Source organism: Mesoplodon bidens (genome assembly GCF_964165515.1).
Source record: "Mesoplodon bidens genome assembly, chromosome: 3".
NCBI lineage: Eukaryota > Metazoa > Chordata > Mammalia > Artiodactyla > Ziphiidae > Mesoplodon > Mesoplodon bidens.
In genome coordinates, this window is record NC_138178.1 from 113,154,257 (window position 1) to 113,172,450 (window position 18,194).

The window sequence follows — 18,194 nt, forward strand, 5'->3', positions numbered from 1 at the left end:
TGGAAACAAAGTCATCTGAGTTTTTACAAAATAACATGAACCCATTACATGTTTTAATTAACAAGAAGATATTAAATATATATATATGTATATTGATACTTAAGAATTGGACATTATATGGATATTACCTTTTCTGATAGAGTGGTATTAAAACGAAGGGCTTGGTACTCTTATTGATATTGTGCTTTGATTACAATACATTACTTTTCTCTAAAATACAACATGATAGGTTCCTTAAATACTTTTCTTTTCCTGAAAGAAGAGATTTTCAAATGAAAGAAATGGTCAGAAAACTCTCAGCATTTTCATGTCTGTATAATGCAGAGAGTCTCAGATGAATTTATATGCTTAAGTAATACAGATGAAAATTGTAGAAGCCTTTTTTCCCCTTTCGCCTTAACTGCCAAGAAACCTGGATCCACTGTAATCAGCTCATCTTAGGTGCCTGTTAACATCTAACCTGTGTTCCCGACGGTCTCACTTGTGTTTTCATCCCTAATTGGGTTTAGTTCGTAAGCTGTATCATATCCCTTTAGAAGTCAGTAGAATACCAACTCTATATAAATTGAGTAAAGCTGAAAAATATATTAACTTTACTAAGGTTTTATAGCTAATTTACAGTTGCCTACAATCGTAATGCATGATTGAATTAATGATGATCCTGTAACAAAAACACTAATGACATTTGTTTTTAACATTTCCTTTAGCATATAACCATGGAGGTTGTAGAGTGAGTTAAGCCTTAGACCTTATGTCTTTCTTTCCTTCCACTTTTATGACTCTGAGATTAAAAAAAATTTTTTTTCTTCTGAGGAAGAACTGAAAAAAGTTTTCTCTGACTGCAGGTTTCTAAAAGTGGAAGTTAATGTTCTAAAATGTATGTACACATTGCTTTATGTATATAGCTCAAAAGCATAAAAAAGCAAATAATATTAAATTTCAACATACTTGTTATCCTGCATTCCGGTTGACTGTAGAGAACCTCTAGTCATGTCTATCTGTTTTTGATGCCTCTACAGAATAACTGCCCAGCATCCTCTGCCCAACCAATCAGAATGTAGGAAAATCTACAGATATGACGGAATCTACTGTGAATCTACCTACCAGAAGTATGTTGAAATCTTTGTGAGTCTTCCTTCTGGCTCGTGCATCAGTGCTTGTGGTTGCCAGCTATTCAAAAATGTCCTTGTATTGAAACCTTATATTTCTCTAATTTAGTGGGGAAAAACAAAACAAAACAAAACAAACAAAAACAACCAAAAATTTTGCCTATGAAATCAAGACAGAAAAAAAATGTTTATTCTTTTGAAATTGTGGTCTAAAAGGTTTTTTTTTAAGTGACTATATTAAACCTCTTAGGTAAGCTTCGTTATATTGCAATGAACAAGTACTTATATGCAAGAAAATCTCGGCAAAATACATTGCACAGGTGCTATGCATCTTAGGGATTTGAAAGGTGTGTTATGTATAAATTAGCTGTCACTTTTTTCCAGTCCTGTAATGGAATGATGAGTTGTAATTTGCATAATCCTTTAAGAAGTCAAATTATACTGTCATGTAGCAGACTTAACATGCTAGCTAAGATCTCAGAGCTTTGCAGCTAATTACTATGTACCTTACAGGACAGTTAAATTGAAGTTGAGTCTTCTGCCTTTGCTGCCATTTGCTTGGTCCATTACTTAACAGAATCTGCACTGTTGGTAACCAGGTGTTGTTACTATCACTGAAATAAACACTCTGCTCTGGGAAGGAAAGGCATTTTAATGTATCTTAGCTTGTATTGCTTTTGCTAAGAAGAAAGTTTTTGGTTTTTGTTTGTCTAACACAATATTCTAAATTGGAGTCTTCCCCAAAATGAAAAAATTTATGCTTTCCAGAAAAGTTATGAAATATTGATGGAAGCAACATTAACTTTTAATTAATTAAATCCCCCTATAGAAAATGTAAAGTAAGGTAAACATAATTTCACTGAAGGCATCAGCCTTTCTGGATATACTTTTCAAATATACTTTGGTGTGTTTTTGTCTTCAGACTCTTCTTTTGCAATAGAGTTTCATTATTGAAAAAAGTACCCTTTTTCCTTAAACCTCCTTTATGAATACAAGCTGGTGAGTTCTACTTTTATTTACTTCTCCAATTGGATGTAGAGCGTTTTCTTTCATGGTTTCCATTTTATAAAATATCAAGAAATCCTGGAGCCCCTGGAGGATGCTCTCTGAAATGGACGCAAAATGGATGGCACTGGGACTCTTTCCTGTATCTTTGCAACTTATTTATCTCTGGCTTTATTTCTTGATAATCTGTTGTCTAGATAATGTTATTCTCTCCATCAGAATTAGTGTAATTATAATGCAGATTTTTTTCTGATGAATATTTTTTGAAAATTCTTATTATCTGTGAGTCAATTACTGAGGCTCTTGGTGGTCAGGTTTCTGTAATTTGTTAGTGATTTTGTGGCTTTGTTGTGATTTGTGGATAGTTTGAGGAAGCCTTTTGCTGTAGAAGAAGCGGGTCCTTTAAAGACCGTATTAAAGCAGCTGTTAATTGTTGACCATTCAGCCAACTGTTGTTCATTTGTAATTAAGCCAGCATCACGTGGCTGACATTCCTATCTACTTAAAGGCTGAGGTTGGTCTGTTTAAACTCGCGAGAGTGTGGATGGCGTCTCCGTCTCCGTCTCCGTCTCCAGGAATTCGGTCCACAGCGAGGCTTCTCTTCTAACCGTAGGTGTCATCTGAAGGGCTTGCTTTTTTAAGAATTGGTGTTATTTGTAGTCAAGGTAGACACAGTAGGCAGCACAGCTGTGACTGCCAGAGAAAGTCACTAGGGGGATATTCATAACAAGGAAATATTGGCAAATAAATGACGAAGAAGGGGAGGAAATCCCCAAGATGTTAAATTGGAGCATTGTCACTGAGATGATTAATGGTGCTGTGTATTTTAGTGAAGATGCTTATCTGGATTGTCTTGAAACTATAGTGTACATTTAATAGCACCTATAAAAAAGCATGTGGTGCAGGAGCACATTGAAGAGAAAAAGCTGTGGATCCTGACTTGATTTTTCTGAGTGTTTTCTCCAGCTACACCTTTGGCTGCTGGTTATTGGAAAGCTGGTGTTAATATATGTTATATATAGGAGTATGTATATTCTATATAATATATTTAATATTAACCGGCCTTTATATAGGTCCCCTCCCTAGAGGATTGAAAATGTTTTGTGAAAAAGATGGCTATCTTCTCAACACTTTTTAGGGGTGAACATTATCAGTAAAAGGGAAATGCTGATCACTCAGATTTGCCTAGTCATCCTAGGCAGACAGGCAGTGCTGGCCATAAGGCTACAGTGGGTAAACGGCCAAAGTTCCATCATTGATGGCTTTAGTACAATTAAAAACAAAACTTTTCCATTAATTTCTGCTGAAGGAGTGGCTGTCTTAGAAGACCCTCTAGCTTTCTGTGTCAAGCCATGAACATCCTGATTCTGTGTAATGAATTATCACTTGCCTTGAGGGCTCTTTTATCAAAGATGGCAGGTTCATCTTTGGGCAGTTACTTAACCTTCTTGGGCCTCAATAATTACTACTAGACACAGGGCTAGACATAGACAAGAGACATATAATCCTATCTTCGATGAGCTTAGCGTCTAGTAGAGCACTGTTTTTTAATTTGGGGGGCCCTACTGGAATATTGGGGTATGAATCCAATTTGGTGGATCAAGATCAGATATTTAAAAATGAGATGGAAGATAATAGAAAATTTTAGTGCATTGCACTTAGGAAGAGTGTGTTTTATCTTGTGAGGCTTCCGGTTTTTATGTGTGTGTAGGTGCACCTAAAACTGCACGTATGTGTGTACATGGGGTGTGGTTATCACCTAAAATGTGTTTGTCACTGTTTTATATCCAAAAAAGATTGAAAGCCACTATAGTAGTTGGTAGACATGTAAACATAATGACGTATGGGTATTACATCAGTAAGTGTTCAGGGTACTGTGGGTTATAAAGAAATGGTCAGTCTGTGGGAAGGGTTGAGGGCTGTTTGGTCTCTCATATCTAGGATGTGCTGGAGCCAACTTGGATAGGCTCATGAGAGCAGGCTGTATGCTCATCTTTCCAACTCTTTGACCCCTGACCTCATACTGGTGACTTGAAATTGGGCAAAGTATTTCCACTATGGAAATTGGAAAATGCTGCAAATTAGACGCTTTCCTACCCCCACGTAGTTGTTAAATATTTACCAGCATATATCACTTAAGAGGAGTGATATTCCTTCCAACTGTAATTCTATGGCTTTATAATTGTGAATTATTTTACATTTTAAAGCATTTTACATGTTGCATTTAGATGTTACTGGGAATTATTAAAATAATTAAATCATTGCAATGATATTGAAGTTTAAAGTGCATAGGAATATGAAATCTGTGATTAATTATTTCAAGATGTCCATAATTTATGGTTTCAGAATAATGGTAGTTACCCTAACTCCTTACATTAAATGACTATGACATGGACAGTTTAAAACTTCAAATTGAAATTGGTGATATTAAGTTTTTTGGCAAAGGGTAGGAATACAGTGTTTTTAAGAATGCTAACCACATTGTAAATACTTTATAAATTTCATTGCTTTATGTTAAGCTGTCATTTCGCTAAGTACTGAAACTTTTAGATCCCAGACCCCTCTCTCCATTTTTAGCTCTCCTTATAGTTTGCAATAGTATCTTTAGATTTTAGTGAACCCATCTATAAAGTAGTAGACTGGATTGGGAGATGACACGGTTATTTGTAATTAAAACAGTTGTCTTATTTTTTTATTTTCAGTCATAAAAGTAAAAGTAGTATGGAGAGTTGGAAAAAAAGATATCCCCCTCCATAATAATTATGATAACTTTAAACTTTATTTTTAAAGAAAGACAAGAAAATATTTGAGTCACAGGAAAGGAAACTTTCCCAGACATGAGATGGAATTGTAGCAATAAATTCATCAAATTATCTGTGTTAATATGCGATTGTGGGGAAAGATAACTAGGTAGGAAACAGCTGAGAAAGGCCTTTAGGGCCTTAAAGTTTGTCAGAATTTAGCTGTCTGGTTGGATACTACTGTAGAGGGATTCGAGGAAGATTGGGCGTCCTTGAAATGACTGTTGTTGAGCACAGCTTTAAGACGAGTCTGGGGAGACTGGAACTTAAGTTACTGATATTTATTGAGCCTATGCTATGCCATGTCAATAGGCACTGCTGTACCTATTTTGAACAAAGAGGTTTAACTCAGGGTTCCTAGTCTCAAAGTGCAGCCAAGATTGAGAAGGTGCTTGTAATTGACTAGACAGGTATCACCTAAAGAGAAGAAGACATTGGCAAGTTTGTGAGGGTTGTCTTTGTTTCCTGTCTTCTCCATTCCAAGCCCATCTTCCTCCTCTGTGAAATTCACTCCACCTGGATACCTGGGTAGTGTTTCATGACTGGGCCTTTCCCCAAAGAGGCGGGGCATACATTTTCGTCTCTCCCCCTCATTGCGGATCAGGTGTTGTTAACTGATAATGTTACTCTTCCATTTGAATTTTAATAAGCAACTCCAAGTAAAGAATTCAAGCAAAAAAGGTGGCTTCTCCAACAGAGTAATTTCAGACACCATGACAGGGGTTGGAGAAATTAACCTGGGCCTGGAGGGACAAACCCAGAAGGAGGGTGTTCTCCTGTTCGGGACAGTATTGAGGCTGGCCTTTGCCACGAAGTAGGGGTTTGGAAATGGGAAGATTCAGACTCAGAAGAGGGAAGGAATTAACAGGGTCCAGGAGTAAGAGGAGGAGAGTAAATGAAGAAAGAAGAAATTCACCAGTCTTCATCTGCTGTGTTGTGCCAGACAGAGTACTAACCACTTGCACGTGTCCTCCCAATTAAGGAGAACAAGACAGGTGCCTTGTCAGGCAGGCTGCTGGGGGATAGATGGTCACCAGTGCTGAAGGGGAGGGAAAGGTCACGGAGGCTCCAGTGGCAGCAGCAAGTTCTTTTACTGGTCGTTTAACCCAATTGATTGATTGCTATTATACTGGCTCCTCATCCCCCACCTCACGCACATTAGAATAATTTACACCAGTTGTGTTTGGATCAGTAAATACCGAAGAATTGAGAAAGGAGAAATATACAGTGAACTTCATAAAGGGCTCTCATAGAATCTGTATGTTAAACAGACATTGAACTTTGTAGCAAGAACTGCTTCAAGCCTTTCAACGTCCAAATGAATTCTGATTTCCACATCATGCCTTTCAGACCTCAGCATGGTTTCTGGTGGTTTCTCCAAGTTAATTTTAACATCACACCAATGATTTTGCCTGCAAATGACTTGAAGTAGCGTATCTTGGTAATGTGATGGCATAAAAGTGTATTGTTTAGGACTAGCTTTAAAAGGAACTAATTTATTCATTTAACGAATGTATTTTGATTGCCACCCATGAGTCAGGTGCTATTTTACACAAACTGACTTAGTCAAAGGTGACTAAGAGACTTCTGCCCTCCAGAAGCCTAGAAGACTGAGATGTAAACAAGTAATTGGGGTTCCATGTGAGAGGTGCCTCTGGTGAGATGAGTGTAAACTGTGGAAGTGGCGCCATGCAAGAGGTATTTTTACTAGTCAAGGTGAGCCCTGGAGTCTTCATGGTGGAGGAGATACCTGATTTGGGGGAGGGGTGCCTGAGGTAGTGATTTAAGCTAAAAGAAGAGTATTCCTTGTGTAGCAGATCACAAGTGGCACATGTCAGGAGTGGAGGGCTGGGGGAAAGGTGACAGTTAAGGTTGGAGAAGAAAGGGGAGCAAAGGCATCTGGTAGATTGCCCTCCTGTGGGGCCCTGGAGGGGTTTTCAGGAGGGGCGGAGTGTGGAACGGACTGCCTGTTAGAGAACAGCTCTGGAAGCAGCTTAGGCCTGAGGCAGGAAACCTGCTGCGGAGTGGCCCATGGCCTCAGCGCCTCCTCTGTTTAGAAAGTTATTTAGTGTGCTTTGCATGGAAGAGTGTGCAGTCATCCTGTGTTTGTTAGTTTGAAGTTATGTTTGATTTATAAACATCTTGGAGGACTCTCCCAATATGAAATCCAGTTCAGGACCTATCCACAAATTCACTGCTTTTCTTGGCTTGAGGTGTTCCATATTTGCCTTTCTCCTCACAGAGCACTTGTAATTCAAGATAAAGGAATGCCAGAGAGTAAAAATGCACAGGCACAGGAGGCATGATTTAAAATGAAAGAATATTAATTGGCTTCACCGGAGTGTATATTTTCATTATGAGAGAAGTGACTGCCTAGATTTTTAAAAATAATTGGTTAGTGACACACCTGCAGTATGTATGAGAACTCTAGAAACTTGAGAACAGAAAGTAAAGGTCAAGGTTACAGGAGTAGAGCTACAATGAGCCTTTTGTAGGCATGCTGTTCAACTACAGTGTTCAAAATCACTAACGGGTGGTTTCAGAGAGGGACAGAGACTAATGTGCTTGTGCCCAGATTTAAAAAACAATAGAGCAAACTTATCTATAAACTGGTTTTAATAAATTCTCTTCACCTTAAGAACAGCTTGTTCTGTCTGTTGTTTGTAAAGGTGTCTTTAGTGAATTTTTGGTCTTAGTTTATGCATCAGAGTAGAAGAATTATGCTTTAGTCTAATTTAGGTCCACAAGTCCACGCAATAATATTTAATCATTGCTAGAGAAAGCTAAACCTCCTGGAAATGGATCTTAGTTTGATCCTAGCCCCACAATTATCTTTTAGATGTGGGGCAGTGGCCAAGTTACTTAACTCTTTAAGCTTCTGTTTTCTCACCTCTAAAATGGAGGCAAAAATGATAATTATCTCACAGTTGTTTTGAGGATCAATGTGATGATAAAGATGATGATAATGGCTAACATTACTAATCTTTTACCAGATACTGATGTCTGGCAGTGGGCTAATAGCTTAATATATATATTTTAAAAGTCTTTACAATAAACGTAGGCACTAGGTATGTTTATTACCACCATTTTACAGATAACTTACAGAGTAGCTCACTCAAGGTTAAGAAGGTAGGATATGGTAGGATTTGGATCAGCATCACTAAACTATGGCTCACTGGCCACATCTGTTGCCCCTTCCCACTGCCTGTTTTTGTAAATAAAGTTTTATTAGAACACTTCTACACCCATCCACTTATGCACTGTATATGTATGCTTTTGCGCTACCATGACAGAGTTGAGTAGTGGTGACGGAGACCATATGGCCCACAAAGCCTCAAATGTTTCCTGTGTGGCCCTTTACAGAAAAAGTTTACTGACCCTTGCATTAGACCTCCAGTCTGTCTGACTGCAGAGCGTAAGGTCTAAACCACAAAAACATTTACTATGGTGCTTGGCATATAGTAAAAACTCACTAAATGAGCAGTGCTTTGTTACTCATCTAACTTAGGGTACAACTGTTCACCTCATAGAGCTCTTGTTTACAAAATGGAAATAATCATTTAGCCTCCAGCAAGATAAGCCATTATGACTATGGAAATGTTGAATTTAACATTCCTAAAGGAACACATCCTGAGTTGTATGTTAAATTTGCTATTTATTACCATGTGTTATGTAATATAGATGCAAGAATTTCCACTTCCATAGCATTCAGAATACAGTATTCCATTATAAGGAATAATTGTGAACTTTAGTGAATATTCAGGATCACTGTTAATTTCATACACCAGAAAATTTCATATGCTTAGGAAGATTATATTAAATTTCCAGTGGAACATACATTAAAATGGAAATGCCACTTAAAAAGTATTATGATCTGTGTTAAAAGTATGTATAAGCTTACAGAAGAAAAAATGCAACAGGATTTTTTATCCACTTAAATGAGAAGATACATAATCAGCATACCCCCTTCATAGTCTTACCAACAACCAAGGGAAGAGATTGTTTTCAACTTTACTCAGAACTTTTATTTCCATGTATTTGTCTATTGATTCAGGGAATTCCCTGTCCTCTGCTCAGTAATGACCTTGGATTTGTGTTACTTTGGAGCTTATCGAGTACACTGTGACAGGACATCAACTTGTGTTAAGGGGATACTCTTGGAATTACCTTTCATTAAGTCCAATGCCATGGCTCTGGGTTGGTGGCCTGGGGAGTGGATTGCGATTGCTAGATTAGTTATATTGTTTTCTCTTGGAAAAGCTCTTTTTGAATAGAGATGCAACACATTTCATTCCAGAGCATTTAGAAAATGCATATAAACATAAAGAAAAAAACATAGCGTTTTGTAATTGCACCACCTATAGACAGCTACCATTAACAATTTGGTGTCTATCTTTATAATTGTGTTTATATGCATGTCATCTTTGATAGTTCTATATCCACATATATAGGTTTTCCTTGTGAATCCATCCACAAGTTGCCTCAGATATGTGGGGCCAAGTGTTCTAATTTGTCCACAAGCAACTTATTTAAGGGAAGTTGGAAACTAGTCAACTTCCATATAGAAACTACTTTCTGCAGAGATTTGCTGTCTTACACAATGTATATTTTTTCCTGTTGCAGTTTGCATTTCCTTTCTGAACTTTTTGTACTTTCTTGTGTGGGGAATTTAAATTCTTTTGTTAGAAAAAACAAGAGAACTCTAGCAAGAACTAGTGATAAAAATTTTCAGCAGAAAAATCCTTCTCTATCCTCTCAGTATTTTTATCTAGAGAGTCCATCATTGAAAGGTAGAAAGTTAGAGGATGAAGCTAATGGTGAGAAGGGTATAGTAGGCTCGAGAAACGTCCAGCTTTTATTTTTAAAAAAATTTATTTATTTATTTATTTATTTATTTTGGCTGCATTGGGTCTTCATTGCTGGCTTTCTCTGGTTGCGGCGAGCGCGGGCTACTCTTCATTGCAGTGCGCGGGCTTCTCAATGTGGTGGCTTGTTGCGGAGCACGGGCTCTAGGCGCGTGGCCTTCAGTAGTTGCAGCGCGTGGGCTCAGTAGTTGTGGTTCGCAGGCTCTAGAGTGCAGGCTCAGTAGTTGTGGCACACGGGCGTAGTTGCTCCACGGCATGTGGGATCTTCGTGGACCAGGGATCTAACCCGTGTCCCCTGCATTGACAGGCGGATTCTTAACCACTGCACCACCAGGGAAGTCCCATACCACTTTTTTAGATCAGAATATGTACATGTATGAGAGGTAACCGTTAAGTGATTAGACAGAGTTTTCTGGCTACTTTACAAACTCATTCTCTCACATGCCACACCTGCTACATCAATCCTTAGGTTGCTTAAAAAGAATGCTACTTACTGTGTTCAGCATTGAGATGTTTTCATCTAGTTCTCAAAGCAGAGAGAGGTCTGGTTTCTGGGAGGATTTTGGTTCAATAACCAGAGTGTAAGGAAAGTATACTTGAGTGATTTTCTTTTGGCCAACTTGAGACCTTTGTGATTCACATATTAGTGTGAGGATTCTTTGGAATTGAGCGCTTGATATTTATGTGATTAAATAGACTATCATCATATCTTATTTAAAACCTAATTTCCCTTCCCTTCCTTCAGCTCATTTGTAAAGGCTCCCTGCAATAAATACTAAATGCAGTAGTATTTATATAGAAGATTTTATATATAGGGCCTCACTCTTTGCTTTTTCTCATTAGGTACCAATGACGAGAGGCCTGTTTCTCTCTGTAGCAATTCTTATCACTTGCATTTCAACCAACATAAGCTTCCATAACAGCCTCATTTCCTTGACTGTTGCCTGTCAGGGGTGCTCAGAGTGAATCACAGCCAATTGCATGCCATGGACTTTAAACCAGAAGAGGTGCATGATCTTTTTGATGATTCTTCTCTTTGCTTCCACTCTCCAACCACACTAACAAAATTGGTTTAGGAGTGAAATTGAGTTGGCATGGCTCTGTTGGGCACAGTTTCCCATTCCATGTGCTTTAGACACCAGCTGGATCTCCTGATGAAGAATTAACATTTGCAGCGCAGGATTCCCTTGCCATCAGAAAGCAGAGCATTCCTAGGAAAGCCTTTGTAAGCCAAAATGATGTAAAGTGAAGAAGCAATTACCTTAGGACCTGTTTTGCTAACAGATGCACAAAATAAGTGGAGATGAAGACACATGCTCACAAACACAGTTCAAAGCTATGAGGGTTTGCTGAGATGCAGAGCGTAGTTCCTGGGGAAGGAACTTGGTGGTGCCTCTCACTGCTCAGGGTGAGCTCGCTGCCTCTGTGACTTCTCACCGCAAAACAAACACTGAAGGCTATTTTCGCTTTTGCCTTTTCCCCAAATGTGAAAGTCCTCTTCCGATTTCCTTCAGTTATTGAAAACAGGTACTAATGTAGTCTTTCATAAAAGCAAAGTGGTGTAAAGCAAATTTTAGAAAAGCAGGAGATACCTGTAATAACAGGGTGGTCTTTGCTCACTTCCAGCGAAGCAGCATGCTTTTCCAGGGACTGCCTAACTACTTGATGGCTTGCAAGGGGAAAATAAGCAGCAGCTCCAATTCTCATCACCTGGAGAAATTCACCAGGTGTCCTAAGTCTTGAATTAATAGCAGTGAAAGCAGTGGTGGTCATGTCACCATGTTTTTAAAAGGAGAGATTTGGAGACACATCCAGTGGGGATGAAAGTGGAGGGTAGGGGAAATTCTTGAGTTCTTGTAAAATTGACAATCTATAAATTCATCTAATAGCAAGATTGTTTACCCTCTTTTCTGAATGCTGCTTGCCCAAAGCTAGTAACAATTTATATGAGGCTGGTAGGAATGAAGAATGCTGTTTTGTCTTTTTTTTTTTTTTAATTTATCGCACTTGTGAAATGCCTTGGGGAAGGGGAGACTAAACTCAAATTATGGGCAGGCAGATTTTAAGTAGCATATTTTAAAATAATTATTTATTTTTGGCTGCGTTGGGTCTTTGCTGCTGCACGCAGGCTTTCTCTAGTTGCGGTGAGCGGGGTCTACTCTGTTGCGGTGCGTGGGCTTCTCATTGCAGTGGCTTCTCTTGTTGCGGAGCACAGGCTCTAGGCGCACGGGCTTCAGTAGTTGTGGACACAGGCTCAGTAGTTGTGGCTTGCGGGCTCTAGAGCGGAGGCTCAGTAGTTGAGGCACACAGGACTTAGTTGCTCTATGGCATGTGGGTTCTTCCTGGACCAGGGATCGAATCTGTGTCCCCTGCATTGGCAGGTGGATATCTTAACCACTGCGCCACCAGGGAAGTCCAGTTGTGTATTTTTATAAGGATCTAGTGGCAAGTTTGGTTCACTTGCACCACAGATACCTTTATTCGCTCTGTTCAGGAGAAATTTGCAGGACACAAATGACTGCTGTGGTACAGAGTGTCCTCAAAATTCGAGGCTCTGAGACATAGACAATACAGCTGGATTTATTCTGCCATCAAAAGGAAATACCCATTGATGCTGAGGCCTTTCATTGTGAGGCTAAATTGATCCTTCTGCGGACAAGAGAAGTTTTAACTCTTGATAATGAAGTTAGGTTTCAGTTTCACCATTCTTCTGTGTTGGCTGGTTTTCCATATCTAGTAATACAGATGTGGTAATTGATTAGCTTAAGTCAGAAGGAAAGGAAGTAACAGGTTCCAACTGTGGTGTTCTGTGGTTTTGTAGGCATTATGATAATTGACCCAAATAACCTTTTTTTTTTTTTTTTTTGCGGTATGTGAGCCTCTCATTGTTGTGGCCTCTCCCATTGCGGAGCACGGGCTCCAGACGCGCAGGCTCAGGGGCTGTGGCTCACGGGCCCAGCCGCTCCGCGGCATGTGGGATCTTCCCGGACCGGGGCATGAACCCTTGTCCCCTGCATCGGCAGGCGGACTCTCAACCGCTGCGCCACCAGGGAAGCCCCCCAAATAACCATTTTTGAAGTAAGTAAGTAGTATACTAATTTTGCACTGAAGAAAATGAAGGCTCAGAGACGGTGGGCCAGTTGCTCAGTTTACACAGCTAATAAAGTTTAATCTGGTGACTATTTATAGCAGAATAATCTGAGTCAGTCTGGCCCAGCAGTTTATCCCCTTTAAACAGAATGATGTGGCCCTTGGGAGCAGGATGATAATTTTCCTCAAAACTGGGGCTCGAACCCGTGTTCCTTGCATTGGCAGGAGGATTCTTAACCACTGCACCACCAGGGAAGCCCTCATTCAGTTTTATTAAGTACTTGAGTTTACTGTACACAAAGTACCTTGCAAGACAGTACAAATTTTCCTTTCTGGGCTACCTTATAAATAGTTATCAGATTAAAGTAATGTTTCTAGCAAATTTCCTTGCTCAAAATCATTGACTGTTCATTTTCACCACATGGTGTCTATAGCTTAGTGTTTAAAACCCACCAGTCTTGCTCTAGTTTGCCTCCCCTTCTCCCCCAAGGTCTTTCTCAACCCAGACTCTCTGCTCCTATCTGTGAAATGTGTCTACTTGTGTTAGGTGAAAGACATGCACTATCTCTGTGCCTTGGCTCTATCCACAGTGGTTTCTTTCCTCTCTTAATTCAACACATTAATTGGGTACGTTCTATAACTAGCAACTATTGTTTGGGATATGTCGACGAACAAAGACCAAAATCTTCGCCCTCCAAGTTCGAGGGCATTAGAGACAGGCAGTAAACAACAAATGTTGAAAACCAAGTAAATCACATGATCTGTTTGGTGGTCAGTGCTCTGGAACAAAAATACAGGTTAAGAAGAAATTAGGGGGGTTGAGGTGAAGTTTTTGGTATGGTTTCAAATAGGTGAGGCTCCATTTAAAAGTATGACATTTTCCTCCAAGGGTGTGAGGGAGTTAAGCATCTGGATAGGCAGGGGAAGATACTCTAGGCAGAGTGAAGGCTTTGCGGCTCAAGGGTTCTTGATGTGTTCAAAGACCACAAGGAGGACAGTGTGGTGGGGTCTGTATGAGCAGGGAGGACAGTAGCAGGGGACAGTTCAGCGAGGTGATAGGGAGGTCACACATAGGACCCTGGCAGGCCACGTAAGGCTTTTGGCTTTTACTCTACTTAAAATGGGGCCTTGGGAAGATTTTTGAGTTGAGGAGTAATGGGACATAATGTAACTTTTAGGATCAGTCTGGCGGCTGGCTGAGCATATGCTTCAGGCAGATGAGGGTGGAAGAAGGGAGACCAGATTGGAGACTATGACCATAAGCAAGGTGGCTCATACCAATGGTGCACAAGTGGAGGTGATGAGAAGACTTAGGATTCTGACCTATTCTGAAGGAAGAGCCAACAGGATTTCCTGATAGAGTGGATTGAGGGGGGATAGAGAAGAGAGGGAAGTCAATATTGAGCCCAAGATTAAATCCTCACGTGTCATTTACTCTATCACATGTTTGGGGGCACTCAGTCATACATATATAAATATATACCTTTAGGAACTCATACACAGAGTGGTGAGGCATGACATAAACTTATAAAAGTTAAAGGATAAAAGAGTGTGTGGGTGTGTGTATGGATAACCTCAATAAAATTGAAAGTTCCTTAGAGATGTTCATTCATTTATTTACTCCACACATCTTCTTAAGGTGCTTATTAAAGGCCAGTGATGGTCTTACCTCTTCAGTAGTGCTAAAGGCAATTAGAGGCAACTTCAGTGTAGAGGGTAAGTGTACAGGCTCTGATGGAGACTGATGTGTGCAAAGCCTGGTTCCACTGTTTTTTGCTGAGTGATCTTGAATAAGTTACATAAGCTCTCTGTCCCCCATTTTTCTCTTCTGAGTAATGATAATAGTCTCTCTCATAGGGTTTATCATGGAGAATAAGTATACTAATCCATGTAACTTACTTAGAACAATGCCTGGTACCTACTAAATGCTCAAAACCTGTTGACCATTCCTAAGTAAATGTTCAGGAAAATTAGTTAAAAGAGGATTAACATTTGGAATGACTGCCCTCCTTCAAACACCCGTATTCAAACCTGCCAAGCTGCATGGATACTGGAATAATAAGGTCTCGTATTAAGCCTTGCTCTCTAGCTGATGGTTTAAAAAATAAAATGGGAGAATTGTATTATGATCAGTCTGATTACCTGTCTCTTTTCAGGGGTGGACATGGAGTCTGGTCCACATCCCCTTCTGGGTACATTTGATTGACAGACTGACAGACAGCTTTTAAATACCTAACACATAAAAAGATCAGTATTTTCTTATTATTTTTTAGCTTAAAATGTTGAATGTGTATTAAAATGAGAAAAATAATTTTCAGGATAGATATGACTTTCCTAGTACATAAAAGCAGGGAGATCACATCAAGAAGGGAATAATATTTTTTTGTCCAAGTACAGGAAATTACTATTTTCCCCTCCATGTTTATGTTTTGATACCTAATATCTCTTTTTTTTCCCCCTCATGTGGTTGTTCATCTTTTCATTTCTCTTATTATCAGCAGCTAATTTGGGCTCCAAATCCATGAAGGAGCAATGCTTTGCTGCTATGGAATTCATGCAGACATATTTAGTGTCAGGGGTGGTTTGAAGAGCAGCTTAATTCAGCTTTTATTGTGCCTGGTACTTCAGCGAGGCACTGAGGTTCTGTTTGAGCTCAGTATTCCTGATCCCACTCTATACATCATAGATGGCAATGCAGACAGTGACTGTCAATGAATAACAGGTAAATATTGAACAGGGAAGCCCTTTTGATTAACTTTGTGGATCATTATTTGAAAGTAGCTTGCATCGGAACAGCTCCATCACTCATGATCATAGCACAAGGCGTAGGGGTCAGAGCGTCAACCTGCTGGTTGGAAAGCTGAGGTTGCATTCTTTGTTCTGTATCTGGTCCTGCATTCATGCAGTGGTGGACTAATTACAACCATCCAATGAGCAGAATGGTGACTGTTCAGCCCAACAGGAATGCAAGATATTTAAGATGATAAAGCACAAAGAATGCTCAAGAGAGACTGTACTGTGTTGATATAAACATATTAAAGCATATTTATAATAACTTTTTGAAGTATATAACAGTATGGGTGCTCTTAATTTTTTATCCTGATTCAGAAGTCTTTTTTCTAATATGGAATTTAGACAGTTATGGCAGACTGAAAGTGAATTTTTGGTCTAGTGTGTGCTGAAAATAAGTAATTTCAGCATCTGTCCTCTCTCCTAGATTTTAGTCCATACCACCTATCGGGCACAAATTGCCCCCATGAGACATTTACCCGGAAGGTTGTTACATAATCTGTCTGCTGTTTACTGAGTGATTCTGAGCCAACCATTGAGCATCATGGTAAATTAACAGTTTATCATCTTTGAAACAGCACCATTATCTTTATTGAGCTTCCATCAAAGAAGATGCACAGAACTTGGTAAAAAGACATAGGTGGGATTGAACAGAAAAGGACAGTTTTCTGCTCTCAAGAAACTTTTCTAGGTCGCCACTTACATGGTCATGATAAAAAGATACAGAAAAACCATGATTAGATTATTTGTGCATCTTGAGGAGAGACCCAATTCAGTGGCCAAATAGGCAGTTCCAGAAAGTTTTCATAAAGTTCACATTTTGGAGTGAATCTTTTAGTTGAGTCTTTCCATCACGTTGAAATACAGAAATGTTGAGAAACTAAGTGCGATAATTAAAATTATTAAAACCAATGAAAATCTATCTCCTCATCATTCTAGAGCAATAGTTTAAAGGTAGGCATTTTATGATGTTTTAAATGTATAATTACATTTTAAATTCCCTTAATTACATGGATTAATGCCATTGTTACTTGCTGTTAAACATTTATGAACCACAAAAGTGACAAAATTATTTAAAGAATGTTGGATGGAGTCTCAATTTTATGTGTCACTTAAGTGTTAATCTCATGCAACCAACATAATAACAGCCAAAAAATTAAAAACAAATTTATTCTGAAAATTATTTGAATAAGAAGTACACTGTAAAGTGGTTATGCTAACTAGAACTATAAGCTACATGTTTCTGTCACATTTCTGAGGAAGAGATTCTTTATTGGTATCTTTTTAAAAGTGTGTTTCAATTTTGCTTTTAAATGAACAGTGGAAAATATATTAATATTCTTGCTCTTTAACTGTAATGTTCTGGATTAATCGATGGGAACATCCCCACTGTGCCACCCCCCCCCAAAAAAAACAAACAAACCAGGAAAGGATTTTAAAATTCATTTAGAAAATAGTCTCGATTAGATTATTACAAAGTAATGTATTAGAAATCACTGTATTACATTATGAAATTTAGGTAAACCTATAATATGCATGCAAAATACACAGTAAACTGCAAACCTAATATAACAAACGTGAAATTTCTTTACAATAGAGAAACACTGAATACTTAAAGAGCAGTATGGGCTACTGTACTTGTCTTTTTCCCCAGGGGTCTCAGGATCTAAATTTGGATGAGGTTCCAAGAGAACGTGTGTTGGGTGGTCCCATCCACGAAGCTAGAACATAATTTGTCATAAATCTTTGTTTAGAACTGGAACAAGGGGGATGCCCTGGGTCAGGCTGGAATTGGCAGGACTGTGTGGAAACATGCCCACATGGCATGGTATCTAGCAGAGCCAGTACTCCTAGGCCTTTGGTTTTCTTGAAATTACAGGTAGTGAATTCAATATCCAGTCTCTTCCTTTATAGAACAGAAACCTTGGGACACAGTATTCTTTCATGTAGACTTATTTGTGATCTATATTATAATTTGTATTTTAGTTATAAGAAAAATTATAAGAATATAATAAATAATAAAAATATATGTATCAGTATTTTAATTTAAAAATTTCCTAATAATTTCCACAACTTAAAAAGAATTTTACATTTATACCCTCAACAGGAAATAGAATGCACTAGACAAGGATTTTTTAAACGATGGTGACATCATTGCTGGCTTTTAATATTCCAGTTTACCCTTACTAGGCAATCTGGTAATGTTTTGGGGGAAATGGAATATGTTGGGGGAAGATATGGTAGTCTTGAAAGTTATTTGGCTCCATTCAGGAACAAACGTTCATTTGTCAAGGAAATATTTATCATCTCTTTGTGAGAAACTGTGGACATTCCTCAGTCTCAAGGAAGTTTCAGTCCATCAGTGGAATGCAGAAATAGAATAATGTATTGATTCAATAATTCTTTCCTGAATACGTACTAAGTACCAGGCATTGTCCTAGGCCCTAGGTATTCAGTGGTAAACAGGACGTCCACAGTTCCTATGGCATGGAGTTTATACTTGATCTAGGAGGGCAGCCAATATGCAAAATCAC

At 38.8% G+C, this 18,194-nt stretch overlaps 1 protein-coding gene across 12 annotated transcripts in view; it reads left to right on the forward strand.

Moving 5' to 3' along the window:
• NPAS3 (neuronal PAS domain protein 3) overlaps positions 1 to 18,194 on the forward strand; it is a gene marked incomplete at its 5' end in the record, with an annotated part of 867,843 nt that overhangs the window by 110,792 nt on the left and 738,857 nt on the right. For 5 of the 12 annotated variants that reach the window (XM_081229930.1, XM_081229934.1, XM_081229935.1 and 2 more), the window contains one exon: positions 1,020 to 1,109. The exons of the other annotated variants lie outside the window; for them this stretch is intronic. In XM_081229930.1, the coding sequence (XP_081086056.1) occupies positions 1,020 to 1,109 (90 nt within the window). The remainder of the gene's footprint in view (positions 1 to 1,019; positions 1,110 to 18,194) is intronic. 12 annotated transcript variants of the gene reach the window in all.